At 43.8% G+C, this 16,047-nt stretch overlaps 1 protein-coding gene across 1 annotated transcript in view; it reads right to left on the bottom strand.

Annotated features, from left to right (window-relative positions):
* Positions 1-16,047, bottom strand: part of CP (ceruloplasmin) — a 36,261-nt gene that overhangs the window by 3,115 nt on the left and 17,099 nt on the right. The window contains exons 11-18 of the mRNA XM_065411465.1: positions 14,185-14,397; positions 12,073-12,280; positions 9,020-9,159; positions 5,185-5,313; positions 3,340-3,446; positions 2,338-2,554; positions 1,007-1,146; positions 164-326 (exon numbers count right to left, since the gene is read on the bottom strand). Of these exons, the coding sequence (XP_065267537.1) occupies positions 164-326; positions 1,007-1,146; positions 2,338-2,554; positions 3,340-3,446; positions 5,185-5,313; positions 9,020-9,159; positions 12,073-12,280; positions 14,185-14,397 (1,317 nt within the window). The remainder of the gene's footprint in view (positions 1-163; positions 327-1,006; positions 1,147-2,337; positions 2,555-3,339; positions 3,447-5,184; positions 5,314-9,019; positions 9,160-12,072; positions 12,281-14,184; positions 14,398-16,047) is intronic.

Genomic DNA, 16,047 nt, shown 5'->3' on the forward strand with positions numbered 1-16,047 from the left:
CAGGGCTGAATTTGGTCCTTTGTAATACACTTAGGCCTTCTCATCTCTCTTCTTCCCCATGGGCCTGATAATCTGCTGCTCAGCACCTCTCGGGACATGCCCTATATTCAGTAATGCATCCTTAAACATGTCCCTCTGATTGATCTAGGTTAGACATTCTTACCTTCTTTGGGGAGCACTGTGTAGGTAGCTTCCATGCCACCATGGATATGGTCAGTCACATGACAGTGCAGTAACCAGGTGCCAGGGTACTTTGGAAACATTTCCACAGTTTGAAATGTGCCAGGGAAAAGGTCAAAGACATCGGCCCGGTAAACTCCAGTTTGCTTCAAGGGGAAAAGTAACAATAGCAATTACACCTATGTAATGGATAAATACACAGTGCTGCATCTATAGATGGCTGTACAATGGGCTACATTCTCCTGAGGTTTACACAGGTGCTCACTCTCTCTCAGAAGTTATTCAGTGGTCTTAACAGGACTTCTAATGGGAATAAGATGACAAAGTTTTGGCCCAAGATGTTAGAGAGACAAGGTGGGTGAGGTGATATCTTTTCTTGGATCAACTTCTGTTGGTGAGAGAGACAAGCTTTTGAGCTTACACAGAGCTCTTTCTCCAATATGTCAACTCCAGAGCAGCCTCACTTCACAGATCCATTAATTCATACATTCATAGACCTTCCTTTCAAAATTTCTAACTAAAAAAATGTAACTGGACAACTGTGTGAGGGGGTGGGGGAAGCACAATTTTCATATTGTGAGTGTGGCAACTTGGAGATAAATTATGGAAGTAGCATGAGACATGTACCTATACTAAAATCCCATTATCAAACATTATCTAGCCTTCCCTCATATAAAGGTATTTTGGTCTGAGCAAATATTTTTTATATATAAATACTGTAACTTGTACTTCCAGGACTGTGGTTTAAGATTGTAACGTCTCATTCCCTCATAATCCTCATGGAAAGAGAGAACACAGTAAGAAATGAACATAAAATGAATTTTACCTTATAATCAAAGCTATGGCCATGGAAATGTGCTGTATGCATGTCTACTTCATTCCCCATTCCCATCAGGTACCAGCTTACTTTATCTCCAACATGCATTGTAAGACCATGTAAGTTTCCAAACAGTTTTCCATTAATGGCTGGGGAGAGGGGGATACAAAACACATTTTGTTTTGTTATCTAGGTTTTAATGGCAGAGGAATTTGAGAGTTTAATGCTAGTGGTAGGCAACCAGAACTACTTTGAATGTCCCTTTAAAAAAAATAAAGGCACTGACTGAATGGACTGTCCCTATCAAATAAGGAAACCGATGAGGATAGGATCTGATGATATGATACATCCCACATTTGCTCAGTGGGAAAAGAGGCTAGGAGCAGGGCTGGCTCTAGGCACCAGCAAAACAAGCTGGTGCTTGGGGCGGCACATTTTTAGGGGCGGCATGGCCGGCGCCAGAATGCCGCCCCTAAAAATGTGCCCCAGCCGCCCTAGCTCACCTCCGCTGCCGCTCGCGCGCCGCTACTCGCCCTCCCTCCCAGGCTTGAGAGCCTGGGAGGGACGGGGAGAAGCGGCGCCCGCGCCGTGGCCACTCGGAGTCTCCCCCTCCCTCCCAGGCTCTCAAACCTGGGAGGGAGGGGGAGATCCCGAGCGGCCGCGGCGCGCGAAACACGCGCGCCGCTGCTCCCCCTCCCTCCCTCCCAGGCTTGAGAGCCTGGGGGGAGAAGGCAGGGCTGGGGATTTGGGGAAGGGGCGGAGTTGAGGCGGGGCCGGGGGTGGGGGCAATTAAAAAACGGGGCGGGGGGGCGGCCAAAATTGTTTTTGCTTTGGGCGGCAAAAATCCTAGAGCCGGCTCTGGCTAGGAGAGAGCTCTACCCTAGCATGGGGCTGATACTGTGAGGTCTTGTGAATCTTCAACTCCTGTGGGACACAGAATCGAAGCTATCAGGAGATGCTCAGTACCTTTCAGGATTAGGCCTTATATTATCATTTGGCCCAACATGTATGCTTGTTTGATGAAATTTAACAATTTAGGTTGATTTTAGGGATTAGGATTTCAACCTGGATAACTTTTTTATGGGTAAAAAATTAGAATATGATAAAACCATATTTTATATTTCAGTATTTTTATTTAAATGGAACTTAAGCATATGTTTAAGTGCTGTCCTGACGAATAAGGGTTCTTGCCTGTCTGAGTAAGGCTTGGGCCCAATAACTGGACATCCATTAAAGCTTGGAAAGTCACATATGCACCCAGAACCAAAAGATCACAAGACTTCTATGGCTTCTATGTTTCTGATTTCAAAGATACAGTGAAATGAAATTGGGAAATGTACCATGCATTTTATTGCTTTCAATAAATTCCTCGTCTTCTTTGTTTACTTTGTCTGGATTGGCAGAATAAGTTTTGATATTTTCATCCAAGTACCAAGACTCGTTTTCATCAAAAACCATAAAAAGAAGAGCAAATTCAACTCTCTTTTTCAACAGAAATTTGGGCAAATACTGCTTGGGACAGACGACAAGCGTTCCTATTAATCCACTGAAGGTATCCTGAAAACACAAAAACAAAATTCTCATGGGTGCCTTATCTAAGTAGAATAGCTTTAATAGCTGACTGAAATACTCATTAGTAACAACATCACTACTGAGACTGAGAATGCATTATTGTTGGCATTTGGTAATTGACAAATGAACAAGGAAATGTCACAGATAAAGAGGAGGGTTATTCATTTAATCCTTGGGCAGCACAAGGTGCAATACAGCATAAACAGCAACTGTTTCTTCTCTCCGTATATTGTAGTTGTTGCTCGAGTTAATGTTACAAAACAGCTTTAATTTTAATCCTGGTTTAACTTGCTTGTCTCTCTTTCCAAAATTCATTAGAGATATTTTTTTGTACTTTGTCTCCATTCAAGGGTGACTTCAACTAAACACATATGCAATAACCTCTGCTTTCAGATTTATTTATTTATTTTTGGCACTATTGTGCTCAATTTGCATGTGGCAATGTGGCAGTTTTCCATGCAATTGACCAATTACATATTTGCTCCATTAATTCTCATCAGAATTAATGGAATCAGCTCTTTCGCTTTCAAGGATTTTTAGGATGGTTGCTTGAAATATTAGTTTAGGCTAACCAGTACATAATAGCAGGAATGCAGTGAAATTACAAACCAGTAACTCAGTATGGAATTATTATGCCCTTTAAAGTAACAAGTCTGTCTAAATAGCAGTAGTAGCAGGGGCTTTGGTTTGATCAGAGAAAATGGAAGAGTTCAAACTCCTTTCCTTTTCACTGTAAAGGAATTTTTGTTTAACTGTCATTAGAAATGTACCTTAACTTTATCCACAATTGAGTAATAAGCCCAAGGAATACAGGAGGGATCTCCTTTCCCAGAACCAGATCGGTCAGGGATTTTCCAGACGTATGTTCTTGTTTCACCTGAATTAAATAGATATTAGTGTATTTTAAAGGTGTATTCACTTTGTTCACCCTGTCCACAATTTTATTTATTCAAAGAAGCTGATGGCAAGTGATTCAAAGGATGTTGTCAAGGATTTTAGGTCTAAAAAATTGATCAAGTTGATGGGGTTCTCCTCCCCCCCACCCTCCACTTGACAATCAAATCATGCTTCACAGGACATTTCAACAAACAACCTAGTGCAAGATACAATTCATTGCCCTTCAGGAAAAGTTATCATCTAAGAAGTTGTCCTGAAGCAGATGGTATTTTAATTTACAGTTTATTTTTGCCGTGAACTTCCTCTTCTTGAGTGCAGCTGTGGCTGACTCATTTATTGTTATTTCCCTTCTGCGGATACCTGAACTCTTGCTCAAATCCCTTTGTGTGATGGCACTATTCAATTCTGCCACTTCTTAGCAAAGTAACTCTGTATTCTATGAAGAAGACAGAGAACCCAGAATAACTTTTGAAATAACATAGAAATTGCATAGGCCAAATCATGCTGTTCTTACATGGCCAAATCTCCTATTTTCTTCAATGGGAGACTTGCCTGTTTAAGGACTGTGAAATGTGGCTGCAGGATCTGGCACTGTACTTCTAAGGCCAAGTCTAGATTAAAAAGTTAAGTTGACCCAGCTACGTCGCTCAGGTTGTGAAAAATCCAAACTCCTTAGTGACATAGTTAAGCTGTCCTAACCCCCAGTATAGATAGCACTAGCTTGACGGAAAAAGTCTTCTGTTGACCTAGCTACTGCTTCATGGGAGGTGGATTAACTATGGCAGGGGTCGGCAACCTTTCAGAAGTGGTGTGCCAAGTCTTCATTTATTCACTCTAATTTAAGGTTTCACGTATATATATAACTAAACCAGTTATAACTAAACCGGTGTAGGCAACCTATGGCACACATGCCGAAGGCGGCACGCAAACTGTTTTTCAGTGGCACTCACACTGCCCGGGTCCTGGCCACCGGTCCAGGGGGCTCTGCATTTTAATTTAATTTTAAATGAAGCTTCTTAAACATTTTAAAAACCTTATTTATGTTACATACAACAATAGTCTAGTAATATATTATAGACTTACAGAAAGAGACCTTCTAAAAACGTTAAAATGTATTACTGGCATGCGAAACCTTAAATTAGAGTGAATAAATGAAGACTCGGCACACCACTTCTGAAAGGTTGCCGACCCCTGAACTAAACTATTGTTGTATGTAAAGTAAATAAGGTTTTTAAAATGTTTAAGAAGCTTCATTTAAAATTAAATTAAAATGCAGAGCCCCCCGGACCGGTGGCCAGGACCCGAGCAGTGTGAGTGCCACTGAAAATCAGCTCGCATGCCGCCTTTGGCACACGTGCCACAGGTTGCCTACCCCTGGTACTATGGCAACAGGAGAATCCCTTCCATCACTCTAGTGAGTGTCAGCACTGAAGTGCTATAGCAGCACAACTGCAGTTGTCCCACTGTTGCATTATAAGTGTAGCATAGCATAAGATGCAGTGCAATAATTGTAAATGAGGAGCATTACATGCTAATTAACCAATAGTTCTATGAAAATATTATAACTGATTGTATTTTCATGAAAGTAATACCAGCTTAGTAAAATTGCAGTGGCTGAGCAGAAGAAGCGTGGGTTGTTGTTTTTTTCCATCCTAAGCCTTATTAACCAGCTTGAAGTTTGCTGTGAGCACAATGATATAGTAAGTGATATAGTTTACCTGGCTGAGTTACAGCAACAGTGGAACTGTCCGTTTTCACTCCGTGGGCATGTATAGAATATGGTCTCATGGCCAAATTCTTAAAAACAATTGTAACTTTGTCACCAACGTTTGCGAGAAGCAATGGACCTGTTGGATTGAAAAGAAAGACAAATCTTTCCCAGCTCGAAAGATGGTCACACCAGTAAAAAGGCCGCTTCTTGTGTAGGGATATTAAAGAAGGTACTAACAGTGATTCCCCCAAGTGACAGTGACCTCCCAGTAATTTGTCCCCCACACTTTAAAATCCAACAGTTTCACCAAGTACAAAAATCTCTTGGGTCTTCTATTAAAACTTGTAAGCTACTATCTGTAGAAACCATTGATTGTATCTGTCCTGTGAAAGATACTTTATCACTATGTAAAACTTACAAACAAGTTAATTGACTTTGTTCTTGAAGTAATTGATACAATGTAAACAAACGCTATAAGCCGTTAAGTGACTTTCACATCATTGTAACAGCAATGGCTCCTAGGAACAGACCCCCACCCTCTGTGATTAAAGGGCCGGGAGTCTCAAATGAATTAGCACACACCCCGAAAGTGGTGGAGACAGTAAATTAAAATATGGTTAAGATATGGAATGTATGTTGATGAATGCTTGATGTACATGAATGGTTAGGGAGGTGTCAGCCTAGAAAGGGAGTATCCATCGGCCAAAGAATGTGTAAAGTGGACCACCAGAACCCCTGGAGGGTAAACTGGGATCCACCCCATCACCTGGAAGGATGAAAAACTCAAACTTTGGACAGTGTGGAGCCACCAGGAATGTGCCCAGGAATGTGCCATCCGCTGATTGAGTCAGCAACAGCAGGATGAAACAGGTCCCAAAGACTAACATAGGAATTAATTCCTATAAGAATGGACTCTCAAGACTGAGGATTTTGAGTCTCTGGTTCTGCTGCCAGCCTCCAGGAGCATCAGGTGCACCTGACATGGACTCGGCTCCATCCTCATGACCAAGATACCTGGCCAGTAACTTGGCATGAGCAACTTCTAGGCTGGTAACTATAACACCTACACAGAACTTGAATGAATGATTGTGTGAATGAATATATATGTGTGTGTGTGTAAGGAATAAGTAGTGATAGGAATAAGTAGTCAAACAACGTTGTTTACTTTTATCTTTTGCTTTACCATTATATTTACAATAAATGTGGCATCTTTGCCTTATACCTCTTAATAAGATCCTGCTGGTTTTTATTCTATTGGTATAACACTTGTGTTGTGTGAACATGCAGCAGAAGTAGGCATGAGGTCTCTACTCTAATACCTAGCCCAGGAAAACGGAGTCAAAACCTGGTGAATTATTCATTATGGAAAGAGTAGATTCAATAAGCACAAATCGTGTGTGTATAATAATTGTAAATTGTTTATTAGACTCAGATTAAGTCCAGAAGGAACCATCCTGATTATCTAGTTTGACTTCCTGCACATCACAGGCTGCAGAACCTGTCCCATCCACTCCTGCAATTAGCCCATAACCTCTGGCTGAATCACTGAAGTTCTCAAACCTTGATTTTAAAGCCTTCAAGTTACAGATAATCCACCATTTACACTAGTTATAACCAGCAAGTGACCAGCGCCCCATGCTTCAGGGGAAGACAAAAAAACACAGGGTCTCTGCCAGTCTAACCTGGGGGGAAATTCCTTCCTGACCCCAAGTATGGTGATCATTTAGGCCCTGAGCATGTGGGCAAGACCCACCATTCGGACCCCCAAAAGAATTCTCTGTAGTAACTTGGAGCCCTCCCCATTTAGTGTCCCATCTCCAGCCACTGGAGGTATTTGCTAATAAACACAAATGGTATATGCCATTGTAGGGAACCTTATACTATCTCCTCCATAAAACTTACCAAACTCAGTCTTGAAACAAGTAAGACTTTTTGCACCCACTGACCCCCTAGAAGGATGTTCCAGAACTTCACTTCTCTAATGGTTAGAAACCTGCATCTCATTTCAAACCTAAACTTGTTGATGGCCAGTTTATATCCACTTGTTCTTGTGCCAACACTGGCCCTTAATTTAAATAACTCCTCTCCCTCCCTGGTGTTTCTCTCAGATGTGTTTATAGAGAGAAATCACATAACCCCTTGGCTTGCTTAGCTTAAGTTTCCTCTAGTAAGGCATGTTCTCCATTACTCTGATCATCCTAGTAGCACTTCTCTGCACCTTTTCTAGTTTGAGTTTAACTTTCTTAAACATGGGAGACTAGAATAGCACGCAGTATTCCAGGTGAGGTCTCACCAATGCCTTGTACAGTGGTAACAACACTTACCTAGCTCTACTGGAAACACCTTGCCTAAGGCAGCCTAGGATTGAATTAGCCTTTCACGGGCACATCACATTGGCAGCTCATAGTCATCCTGTGATGGACCAGTATACCCACGTCCCATTGCTCCTCCTCTGTTGCTTCTGACTAAGTCCCCAATTTATAGCAAAAACTCTTGTTGTTCATCCCTAAGTGCATGACCTTGCACTATTTAAATCTTATCCCACTTCTATTACTCCAGTTTTCAAGGTCATCCAAATCTTCTTATATGATATTCCAGTCCTTCTCCATATTGGCAATACCTCCCAACTTTGTGTCATCTACAAATTTTATTAGTACATGCTGTCTTTTTGTGCCAAGATCATTAATGAAAATGTTAAAAAGATTGGCCCTCAGACCTATCCTTCTGTACTCCATTAGTAACCTCCCTCCTGACAGTTCACCTTGCAGTATGACCTACCAGGGGTCCAGTTTTCGACACCTGGTACTGACTGGGCCATTAAAAGTCCAGTTGGCAGGGCTGGCAGGCTTCCTACCTGGCTGCGTGTGGCTCCCCGCAAGCGGTGACATGTCCCTTGGCTCCCAGGTGGAGGGATGGCCACCCGGGCTCAGTACACTGCCCGGCCCTGAGCACCAGCTCCCATTGGCCGGAAACCACAGCCAATGGGAGCTGTGGGGGCGGTATCTGCAGGCGGAGGTAGCGCACAGAGCCGCCTGGCCACGCCTCTGCCTAGGAGCCGAGGGACACTTTGCCACTTGCGGGGAGCTGCCCGATGTGAGCGCCGCCTGGAGCCCACATCCCTCACCTCCTCCTGTGCCCCAACCCCCCTCCTCAGCTCAGAACCCCCTTTCACACTCCAAACTGTTCTGCCCCAGCCCAGAACCCCCTCCTGGACCCCAAATCCCTCATCCCTGACCCCACCCCAGAGCCCGCACTCCTAGCTCCTGCCCCAGCCTGGATCCACCTCCTGCACCCTGAACCCCTCATTTCTGGCTCCATACATACCCCCTCCCACACCACAACTGCACCCAAAAGCACCGATTAAAATGTAATGTGATAGTTGAATGTGTATGACAGCAGCTTAAAAATAACTGATAATTTCAACTAATGGAGATAGCTGATGTATTACTCTGACCAATATTTTCAAACTTGTGTCTGAAGTGACTCACCTAAGTAGGTAGCCTAATTTTCAAAGGTGCTGAGCATCTGCAGCTCTCATTGAAATCCGTATGGATTTAGCTGTCCAATCTTAGGCCAAGTTTGAAAATAGTGCTGTATATAGCCTAAATATAATGCAAGCATTCATAAATTGGGATTTCCTCTTCTACTGCAAACACAGGTCCAATCTCACTTACAGCTATGTAAATCAGACTAATTACATTCAAGTCCTATGGAGGTATCCTGGTGTGAGTAGAAGCAGGCCCAGTATTGTTCTGCTTACTCTCTAGTTTGTCTTGTAGTCTAGAAATCAAGGTATTCTGATAGATGAAGTCTGCATTTCTGTAAATTTATTATGACCATACCTAAAATTTCCAGATGCTGCTGCTCCTCTGCCCTTTCCTTGGGAGTGCTGAACGTCCTGTCGGTGTATTCCCTATAAACAACTTTCTTGTACTTCGAGCCAATGAACTTATCTTCTTTATTTAAAAATGGATTTCCAGGGCTAGAGGAAAGGAGACAAACTCAGGAATTCAATAAAAGCCTCTTTCTGTGTTCCTACAGCATCCTTCACAACAGTGTGTCAGAGTCCTGTACAGTTAACCATAATAAATTTGCAAACACTGCTATATGCTACAGTAAATGTACCTCTGAATTGGCTATTTCTACTGTACAAATATTTTTTGTTGTGATGTGCCTCTGGCCCATAAAGAAAACAGCCACTGGGAAGAAGCTAGAACCTCAGCAGAGATCAGGAGGCCTACAACCACAAAGGTTCAAATTCAGCAGGTGAGCACTGACCTGAACGACTTGTGTATTTAAACATTGGGTCCCTGCCCATGTACCTGGCTGAACTGAGACCCTGGTCATTTTGTGTGGGGCTAGGCTGATATAGAAGCTGTTTTCCCCAGAAGTGGCTTTGGCACCTAAACCGCCTCACACTAGGACGGGGGGTTCCCAGCTTTGGATCGCAAGCAGACATGGGTGCTGCCACATCCCTGGTTTGAAGTGGTTTCTATCATATACAGGGTTTACAGTTTGGTTAAAAGCAACAGAGGGTCCCCACCCCCATCCCCACTCCGCCTCAGCGAGAGAATCTTGCTGGTATTAAACTTAGTGTGTGTCTCAGCTCCCTGACAATGTCTGTTAGTCACCCAAACAAACTCCTCGGGGCTCTGCAAGCCCTTGGTTTGCCTTGGAGATTAACACTTGATGTACTCTGGGCCCCGGACACCTCAGAAGTGTCTCTCCCCCTGTTGTGTCCAGTCCACCTCCATAGACACTCTCAGTAATTATCAGGTTTGTTAGTATACACACACCAGCTTGTTCGATTCAACTGAGTATCAGCTCCATTATAACACCTCCGCACTGTAATCGGTTTATACTGAAAGCAAGTATAAGTTATTAACAAAGGTTAAGATTTTAAGAGTGAGACAGGGTAATATGTTACAAATAAAACAAGTATAACACACTTCACTAGATTAAAAATCATAACTCCTAACAAGCTAACCTTGTCTAAAGCAAAGTCCATTGTCTAGAACCCCCTGTGGTTCTAATCTCCGGTGCCTTGCATACACCATGAACGGGTGGATGGGAGACTTCGCTTACAATGCTTAATTTACAATTGACTGAGAGATACACGTCTTACATCCTGTCTGGGAAAAAGCCTATTTGTCAGCTCTCCCTGGTTAGACTTTAAAATAGAATTACAGTATTTATACATAACTTTTTAAATATCAGTGCATGCTTTACACAATAATATCCATGACCAGTAGGATACCAGCTTTCATTTGATACCTAACAAGATGCTATTTATGGATGAATGCCATGAAAGCAATGTGTTGGGTGTAGTGAGTTTGTCAGGCCAATTAGGAGTTGCTGACAGAGTAATGCAGTTGGCACCAATGGGCCTCTGTGTCATGGCACTGACCCTGTGGCTTGGGCCAGGCTTAGGACCCCCCTTGGTGGCATCTCCTATTGGCTAGCTTAGATGGCTCCCCACCTAGCACACTGGCTTTTGTGGATCCCATACTTGGGTATCTATCTCTTCCCATTCATTGTACAGGGAACCTGGGCACCTATAACTCAGTCTTTGTGGATTACAATAATTTTCAAGGTGCCCAAAAATTTGGTGTTGCAATTCTCAATGTCCCAATACCTAAATTCCTTTGTGGACCCAGACTCAAGTGTCCCCAAAGATAGAAAGAAACCTGCAGAGCTCTGCAGGGACTGAGAATTGCTGGAGAACAGGGTAGTTAATTGAGAAAACAATGAAATGGGGGGCAGGGGAACAGCTGAATGAAAATATGAGCAAACTAACAGGTGTAAATATAAACAATTACTTGGTATATTTCATTAGCCTTGCCTGGAACTGGAAGCTGAACAATTTTTAGTAGGCAGTGAATGCCACAGCTGGGACTCATAGTCACAAAACACCCTAGCTCTCACTGACATGAGCTCATAACTGGGGCAAACCAAACAACCAGCTGACTGAGACAATAATAGCAGTAGTAGTAGTAATACATCAAGGCTAAGGCCTCATAGTGATGCAGATCTGGTTATGGGGTAACAGTTCTCCTCCTTAAAATAAAGGAGTTTATACATATGTGGGAAGTAAAGAAGAGAAGGGTAATTCTCCTTGGTAAATGTTTGCCATCTAAACCCTGCATGAGGTTCTCCAAGCAAGTAGGTAAGATGTTACATACAAATGTTTGTGGCACTATGTACCTCAACGCCCCCATATTCACCACTGTCGTGTAATTATGATATGTTTTGTACAAAGTATGTCATGTGAGGTATCATAGGAACGGTCATGATCTGCTGAAACCCATTGTTCTGTCAAAATATGTATATCATTAGTGGGTATGAAATTCAGATTTTGCTGTAGGGTTGTTGAAATATGCTGTAAATTTGGGAGTCTCCATTGCTAGTTCTTTAGTGACAACAAAGGCGGTGAGCCACACCCCAGCAGGTGTTATACAACCATTAATCAGCAGGGGAGTTGTAAACAAGGATTTTTACAATTCTGTAAGAGAAGCACCACACAACTGGGATTGCTCAACCCTGTGACTCAAGGCCCACCAGGAGATGCCTGGGCTAGTTTCCTCCCCCCGCCCCCACACACAACCAAAAAAAAGTTAGGCCGTGTCTACACTGGCACTTTACAGGACTGTAACTTTCTTGCTATGGGGTGTGAAAAAACACCCCCCTGAGCGCAGCAAGTTTCAGCGCTGTAATGCACCAGTGTAGACAGTGCCCCAGTGCTGGGAGCCATGCTCCCAGCGCTGGTCGCTACGCCCCTCGTGGAGGTGGGTTTTTTTTTTTTTTTTTTTTTTAAGAGCACTTTAGCGTTGCTAATGTAGACGTGCCCTTAGTCTCAAATATGTTGGTGATGGGGTTTTTGGATATTCATTGTTACCTTTCCTCATGGAATTCATGCCTCTGATGTTCCCATGTCCTGTTGGGAGAATAGTCCCATTCAACTTCCACTGCTGCAATATAATAAGTCTTTTCATGCAAATACAGTGATGGAGACAGATTCCACCAACTGCATTTTTTCACTTTGTATTTCTGTTTCATGCCCCCGGTGTAGTGATCTGTTGTCAAGCACTCCACTTCAAAAACCCCTAGAGAGAGAGACACACATAACAAGCAAGGAGATTAAAAGAAAACCTGCATAGATAGGAACCCTCAACCTATGTGTCTTCTATGTCTGTGCTGTATCACCTGTGTGTTGATTTAGACTATAAACTATTGAAGCACAGACTATAAGCTCTAGCAACATGCAAGGTGCTTGTCCAACAGTTCTACTCACAGTAGTAAACATGTGTAAATACTGGCAGAACTGAGGCCTTAGATTGTGCTAGCCCCCACCCTTCTCAGAGAAATAGGCATTGAAGGAAGGTGCCAATCTCTCTGTTTAGCAATTCCCAGGAGAGGAGTCAGGCAATTTGGGCACCTAAGTAGCTTCTCTCTCTCTCTCTCTCTCTCTCTCTCTCTCACACACACACACACACACACACACACACACACACACACACACACACACACACACACACACACACACACACACACACGCTACAAGTTATTGGTTAGAGCTGGTTGCCTAGGATGTGGGAGACCCAGGTTTAGTTTTTACCCCCTCTCTGCCAGAGGTGGGGGAAAGGATTTGAGCAGGGGTCTCCGACCTCTCAGGAAAGCGCACTCTCTAATCACTGAGCTATGGGATATTCTGATGTGGGGCTCTCCCAGTTTGTCCTGGTGAAGCTCTTTCCCTATGGCTAAATAATGAAAGAGTGATTTGGAGCAGGGGTACTGGAGCCAGGGCCTCCCACTTCCGAGGTGGATTTCCTAACCACAAAGTCATTTTTTCTCTCTCTCTCTTTCTGAGACCCAATGAGTGTTCCATTGTGAATAAATACTTAATAGCCAGAGGCTGCCGACCAGATCTGGCCCTGTGTGCAACATAGGCAGCTAAATGCCTGTCTTCCCCTGGTTTGTGGATTGCTATGGGGCTTAGGTGGGAGATGCCTGGAATGAGGCACCAGTGTTCCTGCCCAGAGACAGAAACATAGGCACTGAGGGAACTTCTATCCTGAAAGTTAGTCACTGAGTGAGTGTAAGAGCCTACAGCATTCATTGTGATCCAAAAAACCCTGCTGGAGACAAAATTGGGATTTAGGTACCTAAATCCAAGATTTAAGTGCCTGAATCTGGGCTATAGGTGCCTGAATCTGGGCTTTAGGTGCCTAAATACCTTTGGATTCGGGCCAACATCTAAAACTGTTCTCAGCTTTACACCTTCTTTCAGTCGTCATGTTCTGTAGTAAGCAATGCTCCATAAAGTGGCAGTCCTCACACTTTCATTCTGGGGAGCACTTTGGAACAGAATCACGTTCTCTTTGCCTAGCAACTCATTGCTTGGCTCAAATTGACTAGATTGTGGCCTGACCTACACAGCCAGCCAGGCAAGGATACAAGGAGATTCCACTTCCTGCTCTTCTGTGCCACTGCATAACCTCCCAGCACCTTGGGTTTGGGGTCAGAAGGACCTGCACACCCACTACCTCCCTCCAAGCAAGAAGGCAAGGAGTGGGTAGAGTTTTGATTCCAGCTGTGTGCTGGCCAGCACAGCCTAGCTGATGCAGGGAGAAGTGGGGGAAGCAATCTACTACTAGTAATGGGCAATAGGGAACAGAGAAAGACTTGTAACTGCCTGAGGTATGATTCCTTCCCTGTACTGCTTCTGGGACGCAAAACTACCCACACCTTTCACAGGGCATAATGTACAAGCACAATCTAGTGCTAAAATGTGTCATTTTGCAAAGCACTGGGAGGGCTCCCCTGGCTACTGGTGGTCCATGGTTCATTGTCAGAGAACTACTGCCATAAAATGATCAACAATGAATTTCCTGGTCTAAGCTGCTAATATTACATTTGCTACGGTAGATGCCTATATCAGAGGCAATGCCACAAAGACCCGAGTACCCACACTAAAGGGGAAGCATAGTAAGGATGGTCATTTATTCACCTTCAGAGTCAGGCGTCATAATAGCTGTAAGAGTGGTGTGTGGAAACAGATTTGTTGTGTCCCTTCTTGTTCCTTTAGTTAGGAAAGTGTTTTCTGAGAAGTAGATCCCATGGATATCAACCTCCGATCCCAAGCCAATCAAATGCCAAGAAACAGTGTTTCCTTTACACATGTCAAGGCCAGGCTGGTTTCCATACATATATCCATTAATAGCTACAGGAAAGTTGTGAAAGCCAAAAGTATTCTGATTAGTGCATGTAACACATTCTCTGTTGCATCCATATTTGGTAACACACGTCGGATAATGTGGTTTCCTAGTCTGGCAAAATGTATCATTGTCCTCTTCTATCATTGTCAGAACATAGCAACTTCTAAACTCTCTATTTTTTTATAAATAAAATATTCAGTAACTTTGAATTACATACTTTATTTTCTTGGAAAGTATGAGTCTGATGAAAAACCATTGGGAAAATGGGACCTTTCAATTCAACAGATCAGCTTCCTCTGTGTATTCAGGAACACATTTGCAGACTTTACTGACTAAAATACAGTTTCACTGCTTTTTACTCCAGCTATCACTTCAGGGCTAATACAGCTAAGAGAGAATGAGATGGATTCTATTCCTTCTTGGGTATTAAACGTAATTGAGTGTCAGTTAGCTACACCTGTGCAAACCTAGCAAAGGCAATAGAGCTGCACAAGTGTCACTGAGGGCCTAATTTCAAGGCAATGGGGGTTGCACAGGTGTCAATGAGACCAAAACTTGGCTTGCTGAATTTGGTGATGAGGCACAAAAAATAAACGAATGCTTGATGCCCAAGTCCCAGCTAGAGCGTGCAGGGCAAGTAATTTGGGGACGGGGAGAGGAACACATCTTGAAATCTGAATGTATTTGATCTAGACAATAAGCATGAAACTCCATCATGCCATTGTTAAAAAGACTCAGTTTGTGTAGTAGCCTTCACTTTAAGGTGAATTTTTAATGCTGTTGGAAAGTGCCAGAATCAGCCCTTCAAACTAAGATCCTTCATTCATCCACATAGCTCTCCGCCTCTGCTGTATGTTTTCTCACACTTCCCAATCCATGTCCTTCAGCCCACCCTTGCAGGGACACCCCTTAGGGCAGTTCACACTTCATGCCCATTCAGTCTTCTCCTCGCTCTCTCTGCTGAGACTGCCATGAGGGGTGCATATCAGTGCTAGCAGTGGTGTAGATGCCTGTCTAGAGATCATGGACTTGTTCCCTGAGACACTGAACAACTGTCAGCTGGGGCTGAATTGTGAAGCGGTGGCCTATAGATAAGTAAAGTATCTTCGAACAGCTTATTACTGTACATTAGGGGAGCTGTAGACTATAACTGAGTACAAACACATCCTCAAACTGTTACTTAAGTGGCCTTTATCCACCAAACAATGGATCCACTATAAAGATGTTAATCCTCAATGAATGCTTAATATTCAGTTTGCATTAATTATTATACAATAATATTCTTCCTATATCTACACCAGTTAGTTAAACTGTACCAAGCACAATCTTGTCCCTTGCTGCAATCTGCTAGGGCAGAGATGGGCAAACTATGGGCCGCGGGCCACATCCAGCCCACGGGACCGTCCTGCCCGGCCCTTGAGCTCCTGGCCCCTATCCCGCTGTCTCCCCTCCCTCGCAGCTACGCCGCCAGTGCTCTGGGTGGCGGAGTTGCATGCTCCTGCCTAGCAGCGCGGCAGCATGTCTGGCTCCAGCCGGGCAGCGCAGCTGTCAGACATGCTGCAGCATGGTAAGGGGGCCAGGGCCGGGAGGCTGGATAAGGGGCAGGCGGTCCTGGGGGGCAGTCAGGGGACAGGTAGCAGGGGGCGGTTGGATGA

The sequence above is a fragment of the Emys orbicularis genome, chromosome 9 (assembly GCF_028017835.1).
Source record: "Emys orbicularis isolate rEmyOrb1 chromosome 9, rEmyOrb1.hap1, whole genome shotgun sequence".
NCBI lineage: Eukaryota > Metazoa > Chordata > Testudines > Emydidae > Emys > Emys orbicularis.